The sequence below is a fragment of the Conger conger genome, chromosome 1, assembly GCF_963514075.1.
Source record: "Conger conger chromosome 1, fConCon1.1, whole genome shotgun sequence".
NCBI classification, from domain to species: domain Eukaryota; kingdom Metazoa; phylum Chordata; class Actinopteri; order Anguilliformes; family Congridae; genus Conger; species Conger conger.
Window position 1 is genome coordinate 18,674,402 of NC_083760.1, and position 16,756 is coordinate 18,691,157.

General features: G+C 44.6%; 1 protein-coding gene across 4 annotated transcripts in view; it reads left to right on the top strand.

The window, feature by feature from the left end:
- LOC133138705 (protein unc-79 homolog) overlaps positions 1–15,724 on the top strand; it is a 58,523-nt gene extending 42,799 nt beyond the window's left edge. For 2 of the 4 annotated variants that reach the window (XM_061257676.1, XM_061257704.1), the window contains exons 32-50: positions 887–988; positions 2,612–2,827; positions 3,481–3,583; positions 4,513–4,653; positions 5,294–5,332; positions 5,444–5,556; positions 5,671–5,756; positions 6,584–6,757; positions 6,934–7,002; positions 7,574–7,684; positions 9,107–9,211; positions 9,421–9,498; positions 9,726–9,815; positions 10,415–10,590; positions 10,957–11,140; positions 12,226–12,429; positions 13,668–13,745; positions 14,296–14,337; positions 14,742–15,724. In XM_061257676.1, coding sequence (XP_061113660.1) covers positions 887–988; positions 2,612–2,827; positions 3,481–3,583; positions 4,513–4,653; positions 5,294–5,332; positions 5,444–5,556; positions 5,671–5,756; positions 6,584–6,757; positions 6,934–7,002; positions 7,574–7,684; positions 9,107–9,211; positions 9,421–9,498; positions 9,726–9,815; positions 10,415–10,590; positions 10,957–11,140; positions 12,226–12,429; positions 13,668–13,745; positions 14,296–14,337; positions 14,742–14,942 — 2,312 coding nt within the window. In that variant the 3' untranslated portion in view covers positions 14,943–15,724. The remainder of the gene's footprint in view (positions 1–886; positions 989–2,611; positions 2,828–3,480; positions 3,584–4,512; positions 4,654–5,293; positions 5,333–5,443; positions 5,557–5,670; positions 5,757–6,583; positions 6,758–6,933; positions 7,003–7,573; positions 7,685–9,106; positions 9,212–9,420; positions 9,499–9,725; positions 9,816–10,414; positions 10,591–10,956; positions 11,141–12,225; positions 12,430–13,667; positions 13,746–14,295; positions 14,338–14,741) is intronic. The other 2 variants (XM_061257685.1, XM_061257694.1) reach the window with 2 other exon arrangements.
- Positions 15,725–16,756: the final 1,032 nt, after the last annotated feature.

The following is a 16,756-nucleotide window of genomic DNA, read 5'->3' on the forward strand; positions in this document are numbered from 1 at the left end:
TTGTGTATGTGGGTTTGCATGCATCCCTTAGATTTTGTACTGTACGTATATATGTGCACATGTGCATTTGTGTATGCGCAAGCACATGTGCATATTTGTGTTGGTTCGCGTTATGCACACGCACATGGGTGTATTTGTGTTTGTATGTGTGCATGTGTTTTGACACAATTTTATATTCCACACACACCATTTGATTGCAGTTCCATGGCAAACAGACATACACAGCTGACCGAACAGGCTGTATTCTGTTGAATACTTAAGATCCATCCCAGGACTGTTTGTTCATTCTTACATTGAGTCACATTGTGCTGTCTTTGTGCAGCACACCCAGTCCTTGCTTCATTTCAGCCACTAGTAAATATAGGCACTAAAATACAAAAAAACTACATTTAGTTAACAGCACCAAACTCGAAAATTAACTAGCAGACCACAAATAGGCCCATCTTATAATTTCAAGTATTTTTTTAAATATCCAAAATCATAATATTCTTGATTTATGAGCCCGTATGATAGACAACCATTCTAAACCATCATTAAAAATATCTAAGGAAAACCCTTGTGTATACAGGGCAGGCTATGTATTAAAACAAGAGAAATAAAAACTGTATCAATACCAGCTAGTTGCAAAAGTGAACAAATAAGGGCATAAATAGGGGTGTGAGGTTGACAGTGCATTCTGGAGGTGTTGGGTCTGAGAATACAGGTCGGGGCAGCTGAACGGGCTGGAAACACGCTGCTCCTCCAGGGCCAGGCCTACGGTAGATCCAGGGATAAAAGAAAGCTCTGGAAAGCCCCTGTGGTGCCCCCAGGTGTCGGTTTCCCTACCCGTTAGCGAGGTTAGAAGCTGCTACTGCTGTGCTGGTCACTCACCCGCATTGCCTTACAGATCACAAAGCTCTGTCCGCTCTGGAAAAGCCTCGGGAGTCCGCCTCGGCTCCCACTCTCGAAGCCGCAATGCCAGAAACGAGCAGCCGCTCTTCGATATCAAGTAGGATCTGAATGCTTCTTTCTTCTCTTCCTAAACAGAACAGCCAATAGGGTGTTGTGCTGACGTTTGACTGACGGCCTGAGCTTTCCTCATCCTCACCCTTCTCTCTGTGACCATCACAGTACAAAAGTCCCCGCCTTGTTTTTTCCAGAGTCGCAACACTGTTGAACCGACCCTGGTTTTTCCAACACTTGGCTTTTATTTTTTTACCGTGCCATTCAGACACTCATTATACGATTGCCCCACCACAGTTAGCTATAGAAGAGCACACTAAGAGCATAGCTCATAGAAATCAGAAAGAGTTTCAGCGGTACAGTAATTTGAATACATTGACAGTACAGAGGGAGAAAGACAACGCTTCATTAATGAAAACCATGAGAACCACAAGATGGTGCTCAGTGAGAGTAGTTGCATATTCCTAAGGCTAACATAGCAGTTCCTAGTGAAGCTATTGAATTTTCTCTCATTTCAATGATCTCACAACAGTTTCACAGGCCTATCTGACATTTATAAGCCCAACTTATTGGTATTCGACAAAGATGTTTTAAGGTTAACCCTATAAAATTGCAAAATATTTTTTACAATTATCAAATTAACAAAAAGAATCCCTGAAGATTAATATAATTATTTTACTTTATTACTTCATTTGACTTTATTTTAACTTTGTCATAACATAGACTCCTTTCCCTCATCTTTTTGTGAGACTTCTTTCTATCCATTTTCTAATGTATTTTTCACTGAAAGCTGTATGCATTTGGTAAAAGTGTTAAACATGTAACCATAACTGATAACTGTTTACAGAATGGAAACTGTGTAGGAAGTATTTTGCAAGTGGAAGTTTCAGTCACGTTCTGTAGGGATAGGCATGACTCGAGCCCAGGCCGCTTCCCTTAGCTGTGCAAAATGGCTTCTCTGTTGTGGAAGCATGAGAGCGCACAGATTGGAGTCCATGCCTAGCGCTCTCTGTGGACTCCTAACGGCTCCATTACGGCTCCATCGTTGCTGAAGTGCCACGGCTACCAGCTGGTGCCCCATTCCTGGGCACTTTCACGCAGGGTGACCTGGCTCCCCGGAGCACGGCGTACAGAGGAGAGCACTTTGGCAGTGCCAGCTGCAAGGATTCCTTCCAGTGATAAGATCCCCCCCCATAATAGCATGTTAATTACTGCAGACAATTGCATTTTAAACCAACAAATAACAATAAAGATGCTTCCTGTTTGGAATGACGGAGGGAAGAGTTGAACTCCCATCAGGGAGAGCAGTTAAGCGGAAAGCTATTATTATAAATTACTAAAAACCTAGGAGCTTAGCGCAGTGAAAGATAACAAAAGCAGAATCCCAGAGTCTTTCCCGAAATACAATAACAGGCGATCAGTTATCCTGGGTTCCCAGAGTTTTACACCTATGTTTTATAATGTCCTGACAAATATACTGTTTCTGTTTCCAAGATGTCTCAAAAAAAACAAAAAAAACTTAAGTGGTCTCAAATCAATAATTGTGAGTAGAGTTGGTAGCCCCCGGTACCATCGAGCACAGACTGTTTCCTGGTGCTGACTGGGCACTGTTCAGTGCCGGTGAATCTCCAGGCTGAGGGGAAGGGCTGTGTGTGTGTGTCGCCCCCAGCTCAGTACCGCCAGGTGAAGCGTGGGTCCCTGGGGGCCCTCACCATGAGCCAGCTCATGAAGAGGCAGCTGGAACACCAGTCTAGCGCCCCTCACAACATCAGCACCTGGGAGACGGGTGAGTGCCCGGCCTGGAGGCCCGCGTCTTCGGATACTCGGGACCCAAAACCCACCTCCACAGACGCCCTGCACGCTGCCTGCACCAATCACCTTAAAGGTCAAACAGCCCCTGCAAATGAATATATGCACATCTTCACCTCTGTCTCAGCCTGTCTGACTTGTTTTTCCCCTGTGCATTTTAAAGCGTTCTGTGGTCCTCACTTTGGGAGTGTGTGTGTCCTCGCTTTGACTGCGTATTGAAAGGCAGGCTGCTCGGCTCAGGCCTGGAGGAATGGTTTTTCTGAGCTCTCCCATGTCTTGCTGCAGCATCAGATTAATATGACAGCCTGCCACCTGCCTTCTGCCTGAGAGAGAGAAATGTTAATTGAAACATCCCACTAACTTTTTCATTAGATTACAGGTTCACTAAAAGGTTTGGCGCCTTCCCCCTCAGCACAGCGTAACTGACATTTCAATTTATTTTTTGACATTTTCAAGGCGCAAAAACATCATGAATGTTTAATACGATGATTTTCTCCCCCTATGGTCAAGGCTCACCTTGTGTTTATTAATCAGGTCGCCCTTCATAGACATAAAATTGAGAAAGTATGATGGAGATGAAGGACAATTAAGGCTATGAACAATTCGATATGTGTGCTGCTAAAACTGCTGTGTTCAGCGAGAAGCTATCATTTGTTTCTATAGAAACTGTTATTGTATTTGAAGGGAAATGAATGGGTGTGACAGATCTTATTTAATCGTGTGTTACAGGTGCTACCAAGACCAGCCTTCTGTCTGCTCCCAGCACAGTCAGTATGTTTGTGCCCGCACCTGAGGAGTTCACGGACGAGCAGCCCACCACCATGACAGACAGGTCAGCTGGGGACATCTACTGTATGTGGTGGAGGTGCAGTGCAGTATTGTCAGCTCCTCAGGAAAAGTGTACTGTATACTGATGACATTACTGCGGCTTTTGGCTCTGATGTTGATTGTAAAGTGTAGCGACAAATTGTAATGAAAACAGTGTCAGAAACAGTGAAGTCATTTAATTTGAGCTCCATCTTACTGTAACAGTTAAATAGGCATTTTATCTTATTAAAAATGCCAAAGTGGAATAGTAGTCACATTATGATTTTCACTCACTCAATCATCAGTATCTCTATTGCTTTCTCTAGAGCTGAATGTAATGAACCCATTTGCTTAGTGTAGCTTGCTCCCATTTGCTCCCTGATGAACGAATCCCTAACCATTAGCGCTTATAGAATGAAAACTATAAAATCTTAAAAGAACAGACACACAAACAGAAATGCACACACACACACACAACATTAAGTATTTAAGTATTAAGTATTTTCAAAGTATTTAAGTTTACAGCCACATGGGCAGTATGTGTGCTACTATGTTACTGCTGCTCTGAAATATTTGAGCAAGCTAGCACCAGTGCTATTACCAACTGTGTATTGAATGAAGGATAGGGAGAGTCAGAGGATGTCCTCTGGGGGTATATCCTGTGTTGCAGGTGGATGGAATGAAGGAGAGAGAGTCAGGGGGTATATCCTGTGTGGCAAGTGGAAGGAATAAAGGAGAGAGAGTCAGGGGGTATATCCTGTGTTGCAGGTGGATGGAATGAAGGAGAGGGAGTCAGGGGATATATCCTGTGTTGCAGGTGGATGGAATGAAGGAGAGAGAGTCAGGGGATATATCCTGTGTTGCAGGTGGATGGAATGAAGGGATATAGACAGAGATAAACACCCCCTGTGAGTGAGGCTGTGTGAGTACGGCTGACTGGCGTGTCGTTGACAGGTGTCGGGACTGCGGGGCGGTTCTGGAGGAGTACGATGAGGACACCCTGGGCCTGGCTGTGGTGGTGCTGTCCATGTTCATCCACCTGAGCCCAGACCTGGCAGCCCCCCTGCTCCTGGACATTATGCAGTCTGTGGGCCGGTACGGGCCTGCTTCACTTTCATCTCCTCCGCTCTGCACAAGCCCCTCATTACACAGCACACTGTACCCCAACTCCTTCCCCCTTCAGTGATGCAAGCGTGATGCAATGCAATTATGCAAGCAAGGAAGATAATTCATCTTATATAATTCTGCATTAATGTTTTATGTGAAAACACTATTCTGTAGATGAGAATCTGTAATTGTACTGTAATAATGTTGTGTGTAGTGAGTATGAGTGAAGTGTAGTGGTGTAGTATAATGGTTAGGAAACTATAATAAGGTTTTAGGTTTAGATTCCAGCTGGGGTGCTGCTGCTATGCCCTGATCAAGGTACTTAGCCTCCTGATACCCAGGGGAAAAAAGGTTTTTTTTCTTTAGTGACAAAAACATATTGCAGTGAATATTCTTTATTTCATTTTAATTGAATGTCCCTTATGTTAAGATAAACAATGTAGAGCTCAGGGAATACAAAATTGAATGTCTTCGTTAACCTGAGGACATATTTATAGTAACTCAGGAGGTGCGTTTCAGCAAACTATCCAACTGTATTATTGATTAGAGTCAGAGTATTTGAATGTGAAAACAACGTGCGTCTTGCGTGGGAGAGGAACTTAGCATTTTTCTTTTTCTTTTTTTTCAGGTTAGCATCCAGTGCTAATTTCTCTGGCCAAGCGGAGAGGTATATGTTTGTCTTCCCTTCATTATCCGATTGCACTGGTGTACGTGTGCTTGTAGCGTGTGGAGAGCATCGGGCGCGGATTTGACGAGCTCCCCGCGTGTGTTTCCGCAGCATGTTGATCCCGGGCAACGCGGCTGGCGTGGCCAAACAGTTCCTGCGGTGTGTGTTCCATCAGCTGGCCCCCAACGGTATCCTCCCTCAGCTGTTCCAGAGCAACATCAAAGGTGCGATCATGACAGCAGCACCGACGGGGAGCCCAAAGATCACCCCGCGCACACGGTGCAGGAGTACGCCGACACAAACTTACCTTTTTTTCTGTACTGATCTTTCAATTATAGATGGAAGCTTCCTGAGGACTCTGGCTTCGTCCCTCATTGATTTTAACGAACTGAGTTCTGTGGCTGCACTGAACCAGCTGCTGGAGGTGAGCTCTTTCCTTTGTGAAATATCGTTTGAGCTCTGAAAAAATGTCGGCAGGTGTGCTAACAATTCTACAGTATATTTTTAAGATTTCAGATGTGGGCATGCGCTTTCCTGAGCAATGTTGAGATTCCGTGCTTGTCCAGCAGGTGGAGACATTGTTAAAGAAGGAAATTTCTCAGACGTCCTGCTGTTTTGATGCGGCACATGGGCTTTAAAAAAAATCACAAAACGAAGGATTTGGAAATCACGCAGGCTCAGAATTGTCTCCATTGTTTTCCATTTATTTTTTTTATTATCACTGTCCATTTCTGTTGTGTATTCAAACAGTAATAAGCAAAATTTTGAAAACAGATGATTCATCATTCTATAATTTCTAAAATGTCCCTGGGAACATAGGCTAGCTACTCTGGTCAGTGACAGGGTAAGCAATCCTACTTTAAAAGCATAAACTCACTTGAATGCCCCTTGTATCAATTAACCCAAACTATTTTGTTGTATTGTTTCAACACAATATAGAAAACAGTATTTACAACCAAATATAACAGGGTATTTACCATCAACTGTTGAATGACATTGATAGGCAATTAATAAAATGAATGGTTTTCATATGAAGCCTTTGGAGAATTATCACTGGGACCTGTTTCTTATGCCTGCCAAATATTGCGTGATTAAATCAAACAGAGTCCATTTGTAGCACACTCTTCTCACCATTGAACCAGGACATGGTCTAGTTTTTAAGCCATGGGACCAATTCAGCAGCAGGAGTAGCTTCCTCACACAGGACAACCTCACCAGGCCCAGACCTCAGAGCTGGTTGAATGTCCGCAGGGTCTGAATAACAAGAAGAGCCTGCCTGCCGGTGGCACCATGCTACACTGCCTGGACAACATCGCTAGCTTCATGGAAGCCCTACCAATGGACTCCCCCAGCAACCTGTGGACCACCATCTGCAACCAGTTCCAGACCTTCCTTGCCAAGCTGCCCTCCGTGTTACCACTGAAGGTATCTCCTTCAAATTTTTACTGCAATACTCGCGTACGCCTAAAATAAGCCTGTGGACTTAAATAGCCGATTTACGCCCATGCTCTGCCTTAAATCACTTCAGTGTAATTTTTGTGCTTAAGTTGCGTTCATTAAGTAGACTTTAATCAGCCTGTGATGACATTTCTCCCACACAGTGTCCCCTAGACTCCAGCTTAAGGATCATTATTTGCCTGTTGAAGATTCCCACTACAAGTGCCACGAGGGTAAGCTTCCAGCGCTCGTTAATCGGAAAGACAGAGCAGATGTGCATACATTTTGCAAGCTGTTTAATTTCTGTTGTGTGTTCTGTAAAATTTTGTATGCAGGGTCAAATGATTTTGATGGCATGGCATTTTATACTTTATGCTGTATTATATTTTATAGTTCAAATAGATTTTAAGAACATTCTTACAGGCCACATTTGTCAAAAAAAACATTTTTTTTGCTTTGAAATGACAGCAAATGGGTCCCACAGAGAACACATTTTTGTCAAGAATGTTGTTTTTTGTAATCCCATGCAAACTTATTTTATAATATTAATACAGTAAAATTAATCTTTTTGTTTTTGTCCCTTGGGCTGCTTATTTTACAGTAACATAACACAAATAAGTGCCCTATATTGAAATGAAATACTATAAAAGGAGACAATTATACACGGAATTGCGTGTAGTATCTGTGCTACAGCCCACATGAAGCCCCGTAACAACCGTCGCCGCAGTTGCTGCACTTCAACGTAACCCGTGATTTCGAGGAGCCTCGGGCCCTGATTACTGACCTCTCCCCTCCCACTCACAGAGCCTTCTGGATCCCTTCTCCAAACTACTCAGCTTTGTGATTCAATATGGCGTCTTCAGCCTGTCCTACCTGGTGGAGCTGTGTGGCCTGTGCTACCGAGCCTTCAACAAGGTAATAATCCGCCCGCTTCATCCCTCCGGCGCGAAACAAACATGGCCGCCCGGCAAAGGGAAAGGGCTGCGGTGTCTCTGTGATGAAGTACCCAATCAGGCGGTATTGATTTACATATTTTGGAGTGCTGGCAGAAATGCATGGCGTAAGTGCCCCTCTCCATCAGTAATGGAGGCGCTGGGCTCGGTCTGCTGGTGGGCCGGCAGTGAGAGGCCTGGTGGATGACTCTCTACATCACCACGCTTGTCACTGCTGCAGACTTCATTTCCCCTGCCTTTATGGCTCTGTCCCACACTGCCTAATGCCTGCGTTAGATTCATTTCACGAATGCTCAACGTGACCTATTGCATTTCATGCGCAGGGAAGTTTATTGCAGCAAAAAAGGTATTATTAAAAGTGAGCTGATGTCGCATAAACACTGGGTGGGAATGTGATTTAGGTGAAAAATAGTAGACTTGTACATCAGGAAAGAAACATAAATGCAGATATTTAAGGTAAAACTACAGTCACAACATAACACAAGGTAATGGCAAGAACAGGCCATTCAGCCCAGCAATTCCTGCCTTTTCCTGCTGCTAAGTGTACCTATTGCTTAGTTGCCTCAAAGCTAAATAGTATCTAGCACCAAGCCTGGTTTTGAAAACCCCCAGTGTCTCTGCCTCCTCTACACGTCCTGGCAAGCTATTCCACACATTGACCACTTTTATACATGGAATCAATCTCTGAACCTTTTCCAGTGACTCTATATCTTTCTTATAGTGCGGTCCCCAGAACTGCACTCAGTAGTGGTCTAGTGGTCCAAGTGTGGTCTAACAAGAGTATTGTACAAGGTCAGTATAACTTCACCTTATACAATACTCTATACTCTATGCTCAATATTTTATGCCTGGTATATATACGTTAGCGATCGGATCTCCCTGCGGAAAATAGCTGGATTTTACTCCAGGGCTGACTTGCATTTACATTAGCATGCTCTTAAGACACCTTCACACACTATCCACTGTGGTGTCCACACGGAAACTGGGAGGGAAAGAAGCCAGGGCTGATGATGCAGAAACCGGGGGAAGACGGAGAGAAATGACAAGCAACAACAAACAACAGCAAAGAGGGCTGAGCCTGGTGCAGCACTGATTTGGCACAGACCTAATGAAGACAGAGTGGAGAGATTTGCGTTCCTGCCACAGGACCCGCCCGCCTCTCTCCCTGGTGGTTCGTTGCAGATAAATGGCGACCGGAGGCAGAGGGATGGTAAACACACTCCGGTCTTAAGTAGCACTCCATCATACTATTGGAAAGATGCCACAGCTTTTCGGGGGAAAAGCACGATTGCGGCTCAGATGCGGTGTAATGAAATGATCGTTTTTTATTATCATCATCAAACTATTGAACTGTTTTTTTCGTTTTGTTTGTTCTCCCAATCAGGAGCGGGATAAGTTCTACATGTCCCGCATTGTTGTGCTGGAGCTTTTGCAGGCACTGAAGTTCAAGTCCCCCTTACCTGACATAAACCTTTTACTGCTGGTCCAGGTAAGGATACATTCCCAAAAGTTGTTGCTCCTTTGAATTTTTTTTTAATTGTGTGGAGACCAAACAAATAGTGCATCATATCTGACAGTATGAAAAATGCTGTGCTACACATGAAACATGCTGGGATTTTAGCATTAGCATTGCCAAATACCCTGGTTTCTCTGTCCAAATGTTGCGGTCGATTGACATGCAAATCTTTGTGTTTTCAGTTTGTTTGCGCAGATGCTGGTACAAGACTAGCTGAATCTACCATTCTTCAAAAGCACATGATTTCCTCACTTCCTGGGGTGAGCTGCCTCCTCTTCTCGTTGTTGGTCCCTTTCTACACCATATGTTACAAACGCTTTAGTTCCACCAAACTGTGTAATCGCTGGCGGTTAATGCAGTTTTGTGGCACAGTTTCATGTTACAGAGCATGATGCAAGAAACTGCATTAAAAGAGCAATTCAAATCCCGGAGTCGCCTCAGGCATCTTTCTGTGCTTTGATTAATGTATACTGTACCTCTCTTTCAGTGTACTACAGCTGCCATGGAGTGCATGAGACAGTATGTCAGTGAGCTCCTGGACTTCATCGCAGATATGCATACACTTACAAAATTAAAAGTAAGTGTCGCCCAGCCACTAAATACACTTGATATCATCACTAATAAAGCAGTAAAATATAATATTTCACCCTTGGTTATTTGTGCAATTACTGCATTAAATTACAGTTATTTAGCTGATGCTTTTATCCAAAGCGACTTGATTAGACTAAGCATACCCCCTGCCTGGAGCAGTGTGGGGTTACAGGCCTTGCTCAAGGGCCCGACAGCTGCACAGATCTTACTGTGCCTACACTGGGGCTTTGATCACCCACCTTTGTGGTCGCAGTCAAGCTCCTTAGCCACTAGGCTATAGGCTGTGCTACTGTCTTCACTTTGGTAAAATATTAGCAAAATTATCATGCATAGAATGTAACAAGAAAATATGTGCACCTGTGTATTTATATTGGTTGGTGTGCAGAACATAATGCAAAATTGTGTGCAAGAAATTACATTACAATTGAGTACTCGTGCAATCATTTCTGCCCAAAACTGAGACGCTGACTTTTGCATCCATCTTGTGCTTGAGCCAGTTGCAGTTTACATCACTCACAGCTTTCTCCAACATAAAACATACATGTTGTAATCATTGGTGTGACTGGTCATGTGATCTATCCGCAGAGCCACATGAAAGCCTGTTGCCAGCCTCTGCATGAGGACACCTTTGGCGGGAACCTCAAGGTGGGCCTTGCTCAGGTGGCTGCCATGGAGATCAGCAAAGGCAATCACCGTGACAACAAGGCAGTGATCCGCTATTTGCCTTGGCTCTACCATCCTCCCTCTACCATGCAACAGGGGTAAGAACTGTTCCTCTCAATATTAATATCACATTAAGACAAATGTTACTAGTTCTAATATAGGAATGTTAACATTGATATGGGTGCTGATTCTTCCGGCAAACATTTATAATGTCTACTGCAATAATGGTTGAATTGACTGTTACACTCGTTGTTACTTTTAGCGATAACAATAAGTAGTGGTATGTATTATTGTATGAGAGTATTGAATAGTGGGCATGACTGAAGCACATTCTGTGGTAATAATAGCTACTTATTATTACCACCTTTAATAGCTTGGTGGGCCAGTAGGGGGCGCTCTTCCCTCTGGCTATCTATCTAACTATTTATCTATCTCTGAAGCTGTGCTGACTTCTCTCCCCACAGGCCAAAGGAGTTCATTGAATGTGTATCACACATCCGTCAGCTGTCCTGGCTGCTGCTAGGCTCCCTTACCCACTGTGCTTTGCACCAGGGCTCCACTTCCTGTATGCCCATCCCACTGGATGCAGGCTCCCACATCGCCGATCACCTCATCGTCATCCTGATCGGCTTTCCGGAACAGTCTAAGGTGCGGGATTGCAGCCTATTCATTAAAATATCCCGCAAAATAAAAAACGCAGTCGAGCCCCAAATAGCCGACATTGAGCCTGCGTGATGGTGTTGCTGACTGAAGGATACGTTCGTATTGCGTTCGTTCATGCATCGCAATATCGTTGAGCTAATGCTCCCACCACCTGCACCACTGTAAGCATTATCTAAAAGAAGCGAATGCTGTGTGTCATCGATCAGCTGTGAAACGGGCGGTACAAAGGACCACGGTGCTTTGTGGGGAGAAATCTGGGCTGTACCTGGAGGGAGACCAGCTGTCACCAAAGAAAAGAGTTTAATGGCTTCCATTAATATGAACAAAACAACAAAGCTGAGGGATTCGCTGGATTAATGAATTATTAAAGCGGTAGCACACAGACAAAATGCACAGGCTTGATTACCGGTAGCGGAGGTGTAGAAAAGCAGTATAAATACTCATTCAGTCTGAATGGAGGCTGTTTGATGTCTGCTGTCTTCACGGTGTTCAGAATGGAAATCCTGTTTAATTTTTTTGTAATGCGTTATTGTTCGAGCATTGTGACCTGCAGTAACCAGGCTTCATAAATATACAGCATCGTGTCACTCCACGTTCTCGCACAGTTAATAGCCAGCTTTGATTTTGACCTTGATCTTATTTTCCACTATTATCATCACCGCCCGTCACATCACTGGAAGCGTATGGGGCTTTTCTTTTTTTACTCTCGTACACAGGAGATCAAAAAAAAAATCTGACAGTGAAGATTTTAATGTTTCATTACGGTGTCTTTCATTTTAAATTTGCGTCAGAAGACACAAAGGTCCCGGGTGACGGTTTGGGATCTTAGTGTGTTCAAAAGACTGGGTGCTTCAAAGAGCAACCAAACACAAAGCAAGGAGGACTTCAGGGACAACCCATGACTTAGAGATTCTGCTAGGAGGCATACAGTACAGTGCATCATATCAAGGGCTGATGATGGTTGTAGCCCACTTTCCTCGAGGGGCTGTCAGGCTTTGCCTGTCCTATTTGAGCCTACTGTGATGTCCGTGTCCTTTTTATTCATGGCTGTCTTTATGCTTTTTCTCCAGACGTCGGTGTTGCACATGTGCTCGCTCTTCCACGCCTTCATGTTCGCCCAGCTTTGGACCATCTACTGCGAGCAGGCGGCGGCCACGCCCACCCTGCAGAACCAGAACCAGAACGAGTTCTCGTCCAGCGCCATCCTCACGGGCCTGGAGTTCTGGAGCCGGGTCACCCCCAGCATCCTGCAGCTCATGGCCCACAACAAAGTGGTGAGATCCCAGCTGCTGCTTCAGAAGGTTCAACCCTCTAACTTTAAGGGCAGGACAAGGTCTCACGGCTGAGCTATCATTTCAAACACATACAGTATTTATGGTGACCTGCTTCTAAAATTAATTGTGCCTCTTCGATTAAGCAATTAATTTGACGATTGGCCACAGGGCAGAGCCTGGGTGGAATGCTATATTAGGTCTCAGTTGTTTTCTGCATTTTAACCTATAGTGATGGCACTGGTGTCTGCAGGCAAGAACATAACAAATGGCCCAGTCAAAAGAATGCTTACGTGTGTATGTGCATTTGCATGCTTGCCTGAGTGTGTGTCCATGTTTAGAGAGAGAGACAGTGTGTGTGTATGCACGTGTGTGTGTGTGCGTGTGTGCACATGTGTGTGTTGTGGCTCATTGCAGCAGTACTCCAGGGTGGAGTTATTTATGCCAGGTTACTCCCTGCAGACCAGGGTTGACATTTCAGTACGTTGGTTTTGTGTTTCTGACCTCCTCTTCTTGACCCCCGAGCAGCTTAACCTTTCCACATACTGGTTCCCAGTGCAGCCACTGATCAGGGTTTGAGCAAGGAATGAGGCCATGCTCTAGTGGGAATGGTGCTGGATATTACACAAGCATTAGGTATTTAGCAGACACTAGTCTAGAGAAACATATAAGTGCATAGATAAGGGTTCAGTCAATGACTGAGGCAAGGCATCAGTGCCGCGACCAGCAGTCGAAAGTCGCCATCTTTCAGATGAAACGTTAAACCGAGGTCCTGACCCTGCAGTGGTCATTAAAGATCCCATGACACTCTTTGCAAAGAGTGGGGGGTTCCCCGGTATCCTGGCTAAATTCCAAAGAGCTCTCTCCACCTGCCACCTAATCATCACCTGATTTAGCATAACACTAAGGGCTATAGTACAAGAGGGAGATTGAGAATCTTTGAGGATGTTATGTTAGATGTAGCTAGGGCTACTAAACCCATAATAAATTATTGGAGTTCAGCATTTGTTGAGAAAAGGTACAGCACCTCAGTGCTACTCAGCATAGAGATAAACATGGAGGTCTGTTTGCTGTCTGAGGCCTGTATTGGCTACAGAAGTAAATGGAAGGGCACTGCAGGTGACCGAGGACTCTATCCTCACCCTGTATCTGCTGATCCGGGGAATGTACCTCTAAAGCAGTCAGCAATGCGTGGGATATCTGGCTGAGCTCCGTGCCGACTCTCTCTCTCTCTTTCCCAGATGGTGGAGATGGTGTGCCTGCATGTCATCAGCCTCATGGAGGCACTTCAGGAATGTAACTCAACCATTTTTGTAAAGGTTGGTGAGCTAAGAGCCTGTATTGATTTCTTGTGGCAGGAGACATATGATGTTCACTTTTGTGCAGTCCAAGGTTGTTCTTTTGTTGTTGTTTTTTGGCAGGTCTTCCCATTGCATTTGAATACATTTGAATAAGTCATTGACTGCGTGGTCTGTGCTGCAATGTAGCTGTTTTCTTAGCATGTAGTTCTATCAGGTTGGAATGTGTTAACATGAAATAATATCCATTAAAATTGTGCATCACCCTCCAGGGCGGCTGGCTGTAGTTGGCACTGGCACAACCAAGATTAAATTCCAGACCATTGGGCCCTTCCACAAACACTGTAGAACAGTCTAGAACAGTGTCCTAAGTGTCCTTTATTGATCCCACATGGGGAAATTTAGCAGAGGTACAGTTAGAAAGATAAAAGTCGCACACACAATCACATTAAATGTCACACACACAATAAAAATAAGAAATAAATTCTAAAGAAATCTGGTAAATGATAAGCCACCCAGCAAGCCCACGCCTACATTCTTAAAGCATTCCTTTTTCTTTCCTCCCTAACAGCTTATTCCTATGTGGCTGCCTATGATTCAGTCCAACCTCAAGGTAACTATTCCTTCCTTTCACAATGATTTTGATCAGAAACCAAAGCAGTTTTTCTTCCAGCAAACAGCTGTATCGACACACACATACTGTAATCTAATAAATCTTCTATTTCATTTTGGAATTCACTGTTCAAATTGGGTTTATTCCTTAATGTCCTTAATCTCTTAATGCTGGCAACTGCCATTTTAAATTTGAACGTGAATGGAATACTCCAAAGAAAGAAAATGTCATGTTCAGATTTCCACGCAGTACAGCTTGCTGTTTTCTGTAAGAATTACAACCATAACTGTAATCACCCAAAAGAAAATCAGCACAGATAGAATATATTTTATTTAGCATTGAAATGGCTCAGACGTTGTTTTTGAAACTTGCCCTGGTGACGGTGGCCTCCGGCCTCTCCCCAGCACCTGTCGGCGGGGCTGCAGCTGCGGCTCCAGGCCATCCAGAACCGCGTCAACCACCAGTGTCTGCAGGGCATGCAGGGCTGCGTCCCGCCCGGTGTCCTGCCCTCCGCCCTGCGCAAGTGGCTGCAGTGCACGCAGTTCAAGATGGCGCAGGTGGAGATCCAGTCTTCCGAGGCGGCCTCGCAGTTCTACCCCATGTGAACGAACTCGGCCCGTGGATACCTCCCCGCCCCACGCACCCGGCCCGGCCCGGCCCGGCCCTGCCCTGCCCTGCCCCTCCTCTCCCTCCCATCCGGGGAACGCTCCACAGCTGCCCACACCATCTCTCCGCTCCAGACTCCTCCAAGCCCAACACCTCTGGTCTTCTTCGGCTTCACGCTTCAGCTTTCGCTGGCAAAGTGAGCGGGTTTCCCCCCGGTTGAACTGTCCATCTAACTGTGTTCCAGAGGTTCAAAACGTAGACAGCCTAGAGGTCATAGAGGGCAGTAGAATCAGAGGGAGCATGCTCAAATTCTTGTCAGGGAGTGTGGGTCAAGCAGGGGCAGGAGCTTGTTTCTCGATGTGGCACAGGGGGTCTGTGGTAGCAGTTTCCTGTTCAGATAAGGAAAGGGAGTCAAGGAGATTGCATTTGAAGGCAAGGCCAGAGTGAATGCCCAAGTGTTAGAAGGTGTAATGTGTTCTGGACTGTATCTCAAACGCAGAAAAGAATAAGTGCTTCATAGAAGAAGATTGGCCGATGCTCTACTGTAAATATCGATTACCTGCAGATGTGCAGCTAGCCACAGTCACACTCCGCAGCAGAGGAGGACATTTTGTGTCCCTGGATAATGATAATAAAGGGATATTATGCATATAGCTTTGAAAAGTGCTCTGTATTCATATGCATTCCAGATGCCAATGTATTTTTCTCCCCTTTTCGTTGCTGTTGTGGTTGAAAGCCAGAACAATAAAATAAAGGCCACATCAAATTTTTAGAAAATAAATCAGAGATCCTGTCGTCATGTGCTTTGGTTGTGTGGACCGGCGGCGCTAAAACCGCACCCTGTATCTCCTCACAGCTGTCTGATTGGAATAATATTCATGGTTAAAGCCGGACAGTTGTGCCGGACTCATTATGCTTGCCAAACACTGAGGGGAACACATTTTAAATGATTAACACCAATTTTACACTGGAATGGTAACACTAATGAGACTTTCCGAATGCCTGCCCTGCCCATTATAGAATATGCGATAGCATCTCCTCCGAGACTTCCCCGTTTGGAGACCTTGCAACAATACATTCTCAATGTTTGGAAATGTTTTTTTGCCTGCGGTGGAACTAGACGCTGTGGTGCACCTGAATATTTTTGGTTGATTTGTGGATCCTGAGGTTTCTCCCTGAATTTTAACAATAGGTTTTATCAAATTCAGGGAAACAAGGCCGAATGCTGACCCTGTCCATCTCTAGAGTGGATGTTAACATATGGTCTGTTTACAAAGAGAGAGAAAAGCGAAATGAGACAGTTAAGTGACGCGAGGGCTGTGCTGTCTTGGAGGGTTCATTCCATCACTGTCAAAACAGAAATAAACAGAGAAAGCTGCCAGAGAGGGAAAATGCAGTCTAATGGAAAAAGACATTTTAAATGCCCAAGCAAAGAACGTGTATCTCAGATTTTTGACGAATGAATCAATGCACACTCCATCAAATTCAAATCTGTTCAGTCTGTATGACAAGCGCCCAATAACAATTCCACATTTGAGGGCTTATGCTGGAATGCACATATTGTGTATGAAAAAACATCGCATAACATGTATAAACTATATACTCAGTATATTATGTATGTGTGTGTGTGTGTGTGTGCATGTATGTGTGTGTGACAACACATTACAATACCTCCAAGATATTTGGCTATAAACAGGGATGGGCAACATAGTAAAATGACCCTCCTCTCCGGTTCAGACCTAGAGACTAGTCTAGAGACTGAGATGGTCATTGCAGAACATTTGTGTTGCTTTCAAGTTACTATTTCTGTGTG